The sequence below is a fragment of the Podarcis tiliguerta genome (genome assembly GCF_965153285.1).
Source record: "Podarcis tiliguerta genome assembly, chromosome: 8".
In the NCBI taxonomy this organism is placed as follows: domain Eukaryota; kingdom Metazoa; phylum Chordata; class Lepidosauria; order Squamata; family Lacertidae; genus Podarcis; species Podarcis tiliguerta.
Window position 1 is genome coordinate 63,078,544 of NC_139541.1, and position 14,060 is coordinate 63,092,603.

The window sequence follows — 14,060 nt, forward strand, 5'->3', positions numbered from 1 at the left end:
CTAACGGCTGCCTCTGGTCCAAGGAGGTTTGCAGTTTGGGGAAACGCAGCAAAACACGCTTCGTCTGAGGCGACAGGAGGGTGGGCGTGTACACCGCCGTCAGAGGGACCCTCCTACCCCCACAATGCCAGCGTGGAGCGCTCCCTGCCCCAGAGCCAAGGCGAGAGAGCTGTATATGGGCTTGAGGCACACGAGTCCCAATTCCCACCATTAGAGGGCACTGGTGACACATAAACAGTAACTAGTTCGTTAATCACAGGGGTGTTTTTATTTATTTATTTTCTTTATTTAAAAAAATACTGTGTATCCCTGAGACCATCAAACATTCCCTGCAAAGTATGGTTTGTATACCTGTACTATGAACGGGCACATTGTGCATGTATAAAAATACTATACAGAATGTCCAAACTTTCCTTAAGTCAGACACCATGGTAAGGGAGGCGGAATGAAGTTGCAGCTGATCTTTCTTTCTTTTTTGCGTGGAGGGGATAGGTTTGAGTCGTGCCGGGTGCAATGGAAACGGGGATTTTTGGTTTTAATTTTTTTAAATCTACCTCGAATCATGCCTGAATCCAGGGGCAGCGCTGGCGTCACGCCCCGCCAAGTGTTCCATTCCACCCACACGCACAGGCCCCTGTTGAGGATCCCGCAGCCGCTTTGCAATTTGCGGCTCGTAACCTTCCCCCACCCCGCTGCTCGCCAGCCCTCCCTTCTCCCGCATCGTCGCGGTTGCATGCAAGCTGGAAACGGCGGGGGCCGCGAGAACCCGCAACGTGGGAGAAGGGATCCGAAGCAAAGCCGCCACGCTTTGCGCAGCCCACCAGCGTCCATCCCGCCCCTTTAAAGTCGTCTCTCTCACCCTCCCCTTTCTAGCGGAAAGAACTACACCCCCCAGCATGCTTTGCGGGTCTCTCCCTGGGGTTCCGGATGCTGCTCCTGCCGCTGACAAGCGAAGGTAAGCAGAGAGCTTCGGAGGCAGCCAAGGCAGCGACAGCAGCTCTTAAGGAGCTCGAGCCGAGGGGAGCCTCAGCCAGCTTTTTTTCCCTTCCCTCCCCCTTTCTGCGAGCAAAAGCAAAGCAGCAAAGCGGCAGGAGAGGAGGCGAGAGAAAAGGAGGAGGCGGCGAGCAGGGAGGGAAATCGCCACCAGCACCAGCTGAGCAGCAGCAGCAAAAGAGAGAGAGAGAAAGAGGGAGAAACAGTCAAGGGTCTGGTTTGTCTTCGTTTCCTTCGCCCCCCCTCCCACCCAGCAGCAGTAAAGAGAGAAGGGGGTGGAGAGAGTAGGGAGGGAAAAAAAGAGAAAAAGACACAGGGAGCTCGAGAGAGAGCGAGCGCAAATTCTCCCAGCCTTGCATATTTTCCTTCCTACCCCTCCTCCTGGCTTTTTCTTTTGTGTGGCGTGTTTGAAAGGAAGGGAAGGAGGCAAAAGAGACGGAGGAAGAAAGAACGAAAGAAAGGAGGAGAGCGAGCGAGAGTGGGGAGGGGGGAAAGGAGGAGGCGTCGTAGAGTCATGTCCAGCAGAGTTGCGTGAGGATAATGTGATCGGCCAAAGAGGCGATGAATATGCTGTCGCTGAAGGTTGGCAGTGGCGCCGAAGGGTCGGGCAGTCTCCCCGGCAGCGCGGAGCCCTCTCCTCTGGAGGAAAAAAGTCTCTCCCGAAAGGCAGCCGCCGCCGCCGCCGAAGGGATCGGATCCCCACAGCAGCAGCAGGCTGGTGAGTTAACTCGGGCGATGCGCCCTCTTCTCTCTCCCCCGCGCGCTCTCTCGTCCAGCCCTTGCCCACCACCACAGAGCCTTTGCTCCAGAAGGAATAGATCTCCAACCCTCCCTCTTATTTTAAAATTTATGTGTTTGTTTCTGGCGACCCCCACCCCCAAATCCGCTGCCCGCCCCTTGCTCCTCCAGCGCAGGATGCTTGATGGCTACCGAATTTCCTTTCCCATCCTAGTTCTGATTTTTCTATATATATATATATATAAAACAAACCCCATGGCTTTGGCTGGGGAGGGGGGGAGAGGAACACCCCCAGTCCACCCACGGCTCCACGGCGTGCATGTGGGCGCAGCAAAGTATCAATGGGGTTGGAAAGAGGGATGGGGGGGGGGAGGCGGCGGCGGCGGAGGGAAGCAAGAAATGAATGATTTGATTTTTTTTTAAAAAAGCCAACTAGTGTGTAGTCCGTATGAAGCAGCCTTTTGTCTCAACCACTGTGAGCAAAACCTTGGCAGTTGGAGCAAGACACTTGAAGCGCAAAAAAAGGTTGTTTCTTTTTATTTCCTGCCTTCGCTCCCTCCCTCTTTCTCCTTTCCTAAGCGATTCCTCTTCAGTTGTTCTCTTTCTCTCCCCCCCCCCATGCGATGTGCTGATCATCAGCCGCCACTTTCTTTTCTCCCCCCCCCCCCCGCCGCTCTTTAAATTGCTCCCGAAATCGCTTTAGGTGTAAACATTAATCTGGCTTCGCACATGCAGATAGGGGTGGGGGTTGCGCGACGCAAAAAGCAAAGGAGGGTTTGCATTTGAGAAGGCTCGGAGTAAGCGGATCTGTTTACTGGCGCGCGCGGGGGGGGGGGCACTGGAAGAGACTAGAGGGAGGCGGTGGGTGAGGAGGGGAGGAGGAGGAGATGCTTTGAGAAAGGAAGGAGTTGTGCGGGGGGGGGGGAGTGGAAGCTCTCGAAGGCAAACAATCCCTTATTATTTCAGCATGTGGGGACTGGCGGGGAGGCGCAACTGGGGACGGAAGCGCCCTGCGGAACCTCCCTGGGAAAGAAAGGGTGAAGTTGCGTCCTCTCTCCTCTGTAGAGTTTGTTTTCTCTCTCTCGTGCGCTCCCCCCGCCCCGCGGCACCCCTCTCCAAGATCACCGTGGCTGTGGTTTGCGAAGGGACCCATCTATCGCAAGAAGGGAGGGGGGCGGAAGAGGTGAAGGGTCACGGCGGTGGAGGAGGAAGATCCTGCAAAACAGGTCCTCCTCAGTAGCGTGGGGTTTGTTGGCAAGCTGTGGGAGTGGGTGGGGGTGCGGGCGAGAACCGGACCTGTAGCGCAGTTGCCTCGGACACGCAAATAAATTGGCGGTGCGGAGAATGCAATTCTTTCAGTAGGCAGAATAAAGCACTTGGGGATAACCTTTTTCTTTCTCCATACAAGCGCGCGGGGGGTGGGGTGGAGTGGGGTGTTGAGTGACAGCTGCCAAGCAGGGTTCTGTCCACTAGAAGGCAGGTGGTTTCTAGCTTAAATCAAATGAAGGAAGGCACCGAAGTTCCTGACTGATTCCCTTTAAAGCTCTAATGTGCCACCTGAGTGTGTGTGAGAGGGAGAAGCGGTGCAACCCCGAGCATATTTTTATTTTAACTCAGAAGTTAGTCCTCTCACCTTCAGCGGGTCTTACTTGCAGGTAAGCATGCATAGAATTGCAGCCTGGGTCTATAATTTTGTGCAGAGCCTTCTTAATTACTTTGCTTCCTGCCAAAATGGGGCAAGGCATCTGAAGCATGGTGTGGTGTCTGTTTATTGATCACCTCGTTTATCCTGCCCTTCCTTGGAAGTGCTCTAGGCAGCTTACATTGGTGTGTGTGTTGTTGCACAGATGAATTTCCTGTTGCTGGGGGGGGGGGGCAAGCCTTTCCAATCTCTCTCTTAAAGAATGTCATTTTCTTTTCTTAAATTTGGTATTTTGAGCACTAAAGTTCTATGCATGTGGACTCAGGAGAACCTACTCTCAAGTAAATGTACATAGGACTGTAGCCTTTACAACCATCTTCTTGGTGCTTGTGTCTAACCCTATGGGGAAATCTTAGTCTGATGTGTGGAGCTTGTAAACATCCTGGGAGAGAATTGAGTCTGCCTTCTTTCTGGGGGGTGGATTCTCCTCCTCCTGCCTTTAGATATTCTACTTTGTCTCGCAGAGCAAGCTAAATCAAAACGCTTGGGCCCATGCAGGAATAAATTAGCTGCAACAATTTGGCTGATGAGGTGCACTGGGCGATAGTTGAATTAAGCCTTTGAGGTTTTAGTTGTCAAGGTCTGTTGACATAGCTTTGCATGGAGAAAGTTTCACTAACAAGGGAGAGCTGTGTCTGAACACTTCTCACTTGCCTAAGACTTGACATGTCTGTTCTCTCACCCCCAGCTGGACTGAGTTCAGTGGTATGTGACGAGAGAGTGCCGGTCATGGTGGAAGCGGGAGGGTCCTGAAGCTGGATTCTCAGGTTCTTTTTACAAGGGTGTAAAGCAAATCCACAGCCACTCTGTTTGGAGGTTGATGTACATGTGGAGTTGCTTTTAATGAGCTCCTAGGTGTCTCCTTACTGTTTATGCCAAGAAACATCCCACTAGGGAGGGGCCCTCACTCTGCTTGTAGAGCACATGCCTTGCATGCAGAAGGTCCTCGGCAGCTCCTGTTACAAGGATCTTGCATCTCTGGGTGGCAAAAGACCTCTGTGCGAGACCCAACGCTCACTGTGGTGTAAGATGTTGCTAGGATAGATAGGCCAGTGGTCTGGATCTGTAGGAAGCAGCTTCATATGCTCACTACAAAATAGGAAGCTGCCTTCTACTGAGTCAGGCTGCTGATCTACCTAGCTCAGTATCGTCTGCCCTGCCTGGCAGCTGCTCTCCAGGGTTTAAGGCACATGTCGCTCCCGGCCCTACCTAGAGGTACGGGGGATTGAACTTTCTGCATGCAAAGTGGATGCTGTGCTGCTTAGCTACGATCCACTGGGCTGCATGGGACAGTGTGCCACAAATTCAAGCTTTACTCAGTTGCACGTCTGTGTCCCAAATGAGCCCAAACACACTGATTGTGTGTGTGTTTCTGCTTGTGACTGTCTTTAGGCCAGTTTTGCCCTGAGAAAGAGTCAAAACCTGCTCTTGCCGTATATTTTTTTCAGTTAAGTGACACCGCCTTTCTCTCTCTCTTTCTCTTTAACAGTGGTGTACCTGAGGACGCGACTATGGACGTCCTAGGGCTGCGTGCCAGAGATATAGATTGCAACTGGAAGCCTGAAAAGGCTTGCTGAAGGGGGACTAGTTTGTGCCTTGGGCAGAGGCAAGGGCATAATGGAACATTTTGGAACAGGAGCCGGGCAGAGACAAGCAGGTGGAAGTATGTGGAAAGTTATGGGTGGCCTAGAGGGGGCTGGCTGGCTGGCTGGCGTCCTTGCCCTAGCTGCCTCAGAGAGAGGCTTCAGGGACCTGGGGGTGGTCTATTTCTGCTGAGATCCTGAAGAAAGATCTGGGAGAATGGTAAGCATCTATAAATAGAGTGTGTCAGCCGAGTGGAAACGGAGCCTCTAAAGCGCTAGAGAGAGGGAGACAGAGAAAGAGACCAGTGTCTTGATAAACAGGATTGTGTTGTGGGGAGGACTGTGTTTGTAATGAGATCCGGGACTGAGGAATGGGGGCCTGGGAATAGGGGTGATGGTGGGGAAGCTACTTCCTGATTGGTTGGGGTGTGTACGTCAAGGCCTTGTCTGAAGGCATAATTCTAGCTGTGTGGAATAATGTCCAGGTCATACTGCCCTGGGTGCATGCTCTGGCAAGAATGTGAGGGGGATGAAGAGTGCTGAGTGGTTTGGGAATCTCAGTCTAAAAACACCTCTGGCCTGTATTCCAGCTTGTGATGAATGAGTCTTCTGGGCAACAGGCCTTCCTATGGAACTTTTAGCTGAAGTGCTGAAGCAGCCTTCCCTCTCAACCTGGTTCCCTCCAGATGTTTATTTGGGACTAAAACTCCCATCAACCCTAGACAGCGTGATCACTGGATCATGGGAGTTGTAGTCCCAACAAACCACCTGGAAGCCACCAGGTTGGGGCGGTTGTTTAATATTAGAACGGGTCTCCGTTTTGTAGGAGCCTTCTGTGTGGTCACCTGTTGGTTGGTCGGTGCCATGAACTTCACAGGATACCATGGCGCTCTCAGCCAGGATAGAACTATCTTACCTGTTAAAACAAATCCCAAGGAGTTGTTGAGCAGAGATGTTTCAAGCTGCTTCAGGGCCAATTCATCAATTCAAACAGCAAGGGGAACTAACAGTATGGGAACCTCTTGTCATTAGAAATAAGGATAAATAAAGGTGGGTTGTTTTTGTTTTTTTAAGTTGCACTGATGTGATGGAAGAGTGAGAGCAGGGCCAGAGCAACTTGAGGCAGTGCACACTAATAAACCAGAGGCAGAATTTGCAGGAAAGTTCCCTATAATTTTGGAAGCTTGTGCAGGAGACCTACCTAGTAGATCATGCCAACCATGGAGCTAGGCCTGTTTGTCTGTCACCCTTAATAGTGCTCCAAACCCACTGCTTGAAGCTTCTATCCCACCTTGTTTTATGGTAGGAATTCATTTGGGTGATACGTGAGGAAGAGGAGTATGTTTACTTTCTAGACTGAGAATGTCCCTATCGTGGAGATTAGGGATTCTGGTGGTGGTTAACAAGTAAGATTATTCTAAAGCAACCTTCCCCAAACCTAGTTTCCTCCAGGTGTTGCTGGACCACAACTCCCATCATCCCTGACCATATGATTTGGAGATGATAGGAGCTGGAGTCCAACTATATCTGGAGGGCACCAGGGTTGGGGTGCCTGGTCCTTGCACTGGTGGTTGTGGATGAGTGGTGGGTAGCGTAGCCCTGCTCAGTTGGTGCCTTGCTAAAGTGAATGTGCTCTGCCAACCATTCATGCCACCCTGCTGGGCACCCATATCCTGTGTTGTTATTTTGCCACCTGCCCAGAGATATGGGAATGTCAAAGCACCTGACAAGTCTGACTGGTGGGTTATAAGTTGTGCAGGCCAAGAGAAGAGAGAGACTCCGCTAGATATTCTGCACATCCTTGGAAATTGCAAAGTTCCTTATATGATGATTCCACCCTCCTTTCTTTGGAGCAACAGATAACAGAGGGGAGGAGGAGGACTGTTGCTGTTTTCATGTTTGACATGTGTGTATTTTTCCTTCTAGGAGAAAGGGGTTAAATTTAGTCAGTTTGGACAATCTGCATCATGGACTTGCAAGTTCCTCATCACGCATGTTGCCAGTCCTGGCGAAGGGGGATGCTCTTGATAGTCTAATTTGCTTTATGCTTTTGAAGCAATTAATCAACCTCTATCATTCAAACATTACCTTAAAAAATAAAATTGTATAGTAATATTCTGGATAGTCAAAGACTTGTGATGTAAGTATTCTTGATATTGGGAAGGGTTGTAGCTCTGTGGTAGAGCATCTGCTTTGCATGCAGGAGAACCCTAGTTCAATCACTGGCATCTCCAAGTGGGACCAGGAGAGAACCTTGCCTGAAGATCTGGACAGCTGCTGCCAATCAGTGTAGACAATACTGAGGTAGATGGGTCCATGGTCTTACTTGGTATATGGCAGCTTCCAGTGCTCCTATCTTATCGCTGTCCCCTCCAAAGTTCACAGCGGGGTTTTGTTAAGAGTTCAGCATCCACTTCAAAAAGTTAAGTCACACTTTTTTAAAAACAACAACAACAATGCAAAATCTGCCATGGTGCATGGAAACTGACAGTGTTCTTCAGGCCATTGACATATTAGCATTTTGTCTGCCTCGTTTGTGGTGTAGCATGAATATGGTGACCATGATGCATGATTCATGCTGCATGTGTGATGGGGTTAGGGGAGACAAGACACAAGATTCTTGAACTTGTATGATCCTCCGAACGAATTAGTATCGCATGTTGTTGGATGTGAGCATGTGCTAGTGCATTGCACAGATCGTTGTGATGAAAAGCCCCATTGCATGGATGTAACTGCATGTTTATTCCTAGTGGTGGCATCCCCCCTGCTCGAGTCATTCACAAGAACTGTAGGCCACAAATCTGATGCATGTTTACTTGGAAGCAGATCCCATTATCTTCTGTGTGGCTTATTCACTATAAAGGAGTTGAGGGTTATTACCCAAGTCTCTTTCCATGCCTAACCTGCAAACCTCTGTCATAAGGGGCAACCTCTTCTTGAGCTCAGTCTCTAGTGTCAAGTGCATCAAATTGTGGATTTCTCTTAGATGCATACTAGAACACAAAACTTTAATATGTGGTGCATTCTACCACAACGTATATCCAAACGTATGCTGATGTATTTTTTTTATAGTTGTTTCCCTTTACAGTAAAATGCTAGTTTAAAAATATCTGTCTACTGGCATTTCTTTTGCAAATTAGCAGGCAACCAGGCTTTTGGGTGCTGCTACAGTTATAGGAACACAGGAAGCTTCTTTATATTGACTCAAATCATTGGTCATCAAGCTCAGTTTGGTCCACATGCTGGCTGGCAGTGGCTCTCCAGGGTTTCAGGCAATAGTCTCTCCCAGCCCTACCTGGAGATGCCAGGATTGAACTTGGGACCTTCTGCATTCAAGCAAATTCTATGCCACTGAACAACATCCCTTCCTACTGGAGTGTTTGACTCTAGTGCCTGTTACAAAAGCATTTGTGGCTAATTCTATGCATGCTCTCTTAAAAGAATCAGCTTTGGCTTCAGCCTTGGTGCTTTGGAATTTGGTCTTTCCTGCTGTTCCACAGAGAAGGTAGTGGTCTTCTCAAGGCTAGCTAACATAGGTTGCTGCCTTTATACTGAGTCAAACAATTGGTCCAACAAGCTCACTATTTTCTATACTAACTGAGAGGATTTCAGGCAGGAGTCTCTCCCAGTCCTATTTGGAGATTCTAGGAATTGAACTTGGGATCTTCTGCATGCAAGGCAACTCTGCTGCTGAGCTGTATTCCTTACTCATGATACCCGTCTAGGTATCAGTCCAGGGATTGAGAGCATTGACTTGGTGCTCCCAAGATACATGCACTGCTGCAGACCCTTGCCAGTCTATGTGGCTAGCAGTAAGCAAACAGCTGGGGACCATAGCAGGGCTGGTGTTTTGGGGCAAAAGGGTACTTGCCTTTCCCTTGATACTTTATTGGGTGATAAAGCTCCAGAGTGTAACTGGATCTAAAGCTTGCATGCCTCGTTCTAGTATCAGTCATGCAGCATAGTATGAGTTTAGGTGGTGCTTATTTTAAGTTGGATCTGGGGTCTGTTTTGGCTTGGCTTGGATCAGGTGAAGTAGGAGTGTGTTCTCTGCAGGGACAATTCATGCTTCTATCAGCTGACCAAAACCTAAGTATCCCACACCAGGAATGAACTGGGAGGTATCATAGAATCATAGAACTGTAGAGTTGGAAAGGAACAGTTGGCTGTGACTCCTGAGCAGATGCATCTCTGGTGCCTGTTGTATTGGAGCAGGGGTGGGGACATTTTAGCCCTCCAGATGTTGGACTCTCAACTCCCATCAGCCTTAACTGGCATGGCCAATAGTCAGGGATGGTGGGGGATGTAGTTCAACAGCCTCTAGAGGGCCAGAGGTTCCCCATCCTTTCGTTATAGCAGGGTTTCCCAAACTTGGGGTTTCAGCTGGTTTTAGGCTATAATTCCCATCATCCGTGACCACTGGTTCTGCTAGCTATGGATAATGGGAGTTGCAGTCCAAAAGCAGCTGGAGACCCAAGTTTGGGAAACTCTGTGTTAGAGGAAGGAAAGGATAGACCTCTAATGAAATTGGTATTAAAGTGTTACCTTGGTTTTGTTAGCTTTTCTAGTTTTTTTTATCTGAATATTTTAAGGAAATAGATATCCTTTCTGGCAAGTTTTACAGCACTTGGTTCCAAAACAAAAATCCTGTCTCTAGGCATATTTCCACAAAATGTTTGTAAAGTATTAATTACTTTCAGGGTAAAATACACTAAAGCTGAACTCTGGACCCTACCTACCCAGGAATAAGCCCCATTGAATTCAGCAAGACTTACTTCTGAGTAGACATGGCTGGGATTACCTTGTAAATCTTCCAACTCTTCTTGTATAAGAAGTTTTGGCATCTTGAAGCCCGGCCATATCTTTGTATTAGACACCCCAGGGAGCAATACTTGGGGCTGGCCTAAGATATTTTGCTGCCTAAGGCAGAGAATCAAATAGTGTCCCTCGCCCACCTGAGTCAAGGTGCATAGCGTCCAAGGGTGGCCAAGTTATTTCTCACGAGGCAGAAAATACCACAAGCACCTTTCCCCTCTCCCTGCCAGTAAAAATACAAAAACAATAAATTAAGTAACCAGCAATTTGCTGTCCCTTCATTATACCCAAAATCAGCTGTCTGAGGCAGCCTCCTCATTCTGCCTAATGGTATGATCGGCCCTGGCAATACTATGTTGTTTCTCCTTTGACAATGTGTCCATACAGTGCCATATGAACTTCAGAAGATGATACCAGCTAAGAGGTTAATAGAGCAGGATTCAGGAGTATGTTCATGTTGTTCTTCTGTTGATGTTGTTTTAAACCCAAAGTAGTTGTATCTGAATTATTTTGCCCCATAACTACTTCACTTCTGTTTCTTCCCTAAGCTGTAATTACTGTAGTAAATAATTGCTGTAATTATGAGGCCTTTAAAACAGAGAGAGCGAGCGAGCGGGGGATGGATGGATGGCGTCACTTGCTGTCTGTAGAAAATTGTGGTTACTGTCATGTACTTGTACTTGGGTGTATTTTGAGAAGAGGATGCATGGGTGTCAATTGGAGATGCTTTAGGCCTAGGTGAACATTTCATTGTAGCCCAGAGGTAGGCAAAATAGAGATCAGGATATCCTGGTAATGATCTGGGGTAAATCGGAAATGGACTTCCAAAGCAACCACAAGAAGACTCGTTGTATTCATGAATTATGCTGCTAAAGCAATAAACGTCATGGGGAGGGGAAGACAAGGAGTGGATTTTGTAGGGTGTAAGGGCCCTGAGCTCAGTTCCTGGGCTGAGGGTGTGCCTGCACAGGGGCACCCAGTTCTATAATTCTGAACTGTGCATTGACTTGCTTTAAGCCATTGATTTGCTCCAGACCCTGGACAGCAGACCCCATAAAAAACCAAACTAGATCCTGCATGGCTAATGATCATACAGCCCTGATGTAACCTGTCATCCGCCTGAAAGGCCGCCTTTTCCCATTGAACCTGTCCTAATCTTTCAGCTCTGTTTAGAAGGCTCTCCTCTGTATGACTGTAGGTAGGTGCAGACTGGGATAAGGGCCTTTTTTGTGCTGCTGCTGCTGCTCCATTTACAGAACACTCTCTTCCCCAGGCTTATGAGGCACCAGTATTGGTTCCCTGCAAGCATCAAGCTAAAAACTTTTTATTCTCCCAAACTGGACTGGGAGCCTGCCTTTAATATGCTGATATGAGAGGTGTCCTAAAGGTACCAGAGGTGCCATAGTATATTCTACTGGCTGTAATTTGTTTTGTACTGTTTTTTTTTTTTTTTTTTTTTTTAAATAAGGTGTTTTCAAATTGCTGTAACCTGCCCTGGGACCTTATGTTAATGGGTGGGTAAGAAACCTAATAAATACTACTACTAGTAGTAGTAATAATAATAAACAGCATGCAGTAATCAATTAAAAAATTCAAAATACAGCATCAAAATAATTAAAGGCAGGTGAAAGCAGAGCAGATTAGAGTTAGGCTGTAGAAAATCTCCAATTTTAAAACCCTTGATCCTGGGGCATCTTATTGTTTTGTTAATAAATTTACATCTCTCTTAATCAATGCTTAATCAATGTTCAAGGGGAAAACCCCCCGAACATTTCAAAATGTAATAAAGTGGGAATGGCAGATATGTTGTTGGGCTCAGGTCCAGACATTGGTGGACAATTGGCCATGCTGGCTAGGGCTGATGGCGAGAGTGACACACTGACTATCCCTTTAGGAGGGAGCGTCATTCAGAGTCTGAGCCGCGCTAAAGGGGAAAGTGCACGGCTAAGTCACTGTACCTGAATACAGCACAGCAGGCCAGTATTATCTCCATGCAGTAGATGGGAGGAGGAGGTTGAGAAGCAGTGACATTGGGATCTGAACTGGTGACTTTGAGATGATGAGATTTAGGAGAAGGGGCCACAGCTCAGCAGTTGAGCATCTGCCGTGATTGCAGAAAGTCCCTGATTCAATCCCTGACATCTCCAGGTGGGGCTGGGAAAGAATCTGTGCCTGAAACCCCAGAGAGCTGCTGTTGGTTAGGGTAAATAATGAGTCGGATGAACCAATGATCTGACATGACCTCAGGCAGCTTCCTGTGTTCCTCTGATCTCACTATCAACATGGAGGAACATCTCTTTCTCTCACCCACACTCTTCCCTACCCTGGAACTTCAGTAGAAGATGGTGCAAACACACCTGGATGTTTTTTCCACAGCCTTAGTTCTGTTAGCTGGTGCATATTTGCTCCCAAAGGTGGATAATGTGGTGGTGCTTTGGAGAGGTATGGGAGTGGACGATGGGGCGGCCCTCGCAGGAAAGGGAGTTTGGAGAGGCAGCTGGTGTTGCAGATCCAGGTGCATAGCAGAGCAGAATGGTGCTGGCTAAATGATGGCTTGACGCCGTTTAGTGAGAATCTGCAGCTCCTGTTCCTCAAGGGAAAGGGTTGCTGGCTGTTCCCAAATGGCACCCACCAGTTGGTATGTGGGAGCTGGTGTTTGGTTACACTGCTGCTCAAAGGGGACTGTGAATGGGATCAGCAGGTGGGGTTTGAAAACACATGCAATACACAGCAAAGTTGAAATTCCGCTGGGGACTTTGCTGGTGGGGTGGGGCGAGCACAGCCTTTTAGCACATGTGCAGGGAACCCAGCTCCATTGGCTGAAAAGCTCAGGGACCTAGTCCACCTATGCAGTCGAATGAGGGGGTTGAATGGACTGTACTACTTCAGGCTGCAGGGGACTGGGAATATCATATTTGAGGGGTGGGAGGGAGAAATTTCTGCATGTCAAACAAAAAACTAACATCAAAGAGAGGTTCTGAGTATTTTTTTTTTAAACTCTGTAATGAGATTTTCCTTGGGGTTTTCTTCAGTAACATGATCCCACACATAACAGCCTCAAGTGGCACAGTTCATTATTTCACTTCAGGACTGTACTGTTTGGCTGCCTGCATATCATACATGGTTTTCCACAAAGAGTCCTGGGAACTGTAGTTTTGTTAAGGCTGCATAGAATTACAACTTTGTCAGGGGTAAACTATGGTTTGCAGGACTATTGCGGGGAAAACCAGGTACATTAAGTATACGGTGGGGATGTGACCTGTGTTTATCAAGAGTTCTCTGAGATTACAAGGTAGGACATGGCAAATATGTTAAGTTTTCCTACAAGTTCTGGATATCTACGTTGTATGAAAGGGGGGCGGCTCATCTGCTTTCCTCCACTGAAGCAGAAGCATAATAATAATAATTAATAATACAGCTGGGCACAAAACTCCTAGTGAAGATCCAGTCCTCTGTCCTGAGGGCACCTTCAAACTTTTTTCCAATTTTCGGAGGTCTGTACATTGATAGCATGGGTGAGAACGCAAATCTGTTTCTGAGAGAAGATGGGTACACTTGCATTTTGAACAACAGTTTCGCCAAGTCCCATCAGCCTCAGTCAGCATGGCCAGTGTTGGGGGATGATGGGAACTGTAGTCTGTGAGCATCTGGAGGGCATTTCGCCACCCCACATCTACAGTGCTCAAGAACTGACTGCCCTCTTAAGTCAGACAACTCCAGCAGGAATATAATGAGAAGAGAAAGGTGTAGAGCTGAAGCAAGCACAAAGAAATTGATAGCAAACAAGAACTGCATGCTGCTTTGTTGTAGGAAGGAAGGTGTACAAGCTCTATCAGTGGATTTCACAACAGCAGCATTTGAATTTTACAATGAGTTTAGGTTGCCTCGGTAGAGAAAAGAGAAAAGAACCTGTTCTGCAACCTTGAAATCCAAGTCCTTCTCCCCTTGCACCCTGTTTGCCACCATTCAGCTTGCATTTATATTTGTCTCTCTTTTAAAAAAATAAAAATAAAATAATTTTGAGATTTTGTGTGTGGCTTCTTTTGCTTTTAGCATTCTTCTTTTTAGCAGAAAAGGAAAAATTGGTACAACTGTAATTACTCAATGGTGCATAAGAACATGAGAAGAGCCCTGCTGCATCAAGCCAAAAACCCATCTAGTTCAACATCCTGCTCTCACAGTGGCCAACCAGATGCCTATGGGAAGCTTGCAAGCCAGACCTGAGTGCA

The 14,060-nt window shown here is 47.7% G+C and overlaps 1 protein-coding gene and 1 long non-coding RNA gene across 2 annotated transcripts in view; both read left to right on the forward strand.

Annotated features, from left to right (window-relative positions):
- Positions 1-899: 899 nt before the first annotated feature.
- Positions 900-14,060, forward strand: part of AHDC1 (AT-hook DNA binding motif containing 1) — a 196,481-nt gene continuing 183,320 nt past the window's right edge. Inside the window, 1 exon segment of the mRNA XM_083454694.1 lies at positions 900-1,711. Within this exon segment, the coding sequence (XP_083310820.1) occupies positions 1,555-1,711 (157 nt within the window). The 5' untranslated portion in view covers positions 900-1,554.
- On the forward strand, positions 2,167-13,845 carry LOC310684939. Its single transcript, XR_014514988.1, has 2 exons — positions 2,167-2,256; positions 4,923-13,845. It is a non-coding gene; the product is annotated as an uncharacterized lncRNA (long non-coding RNA).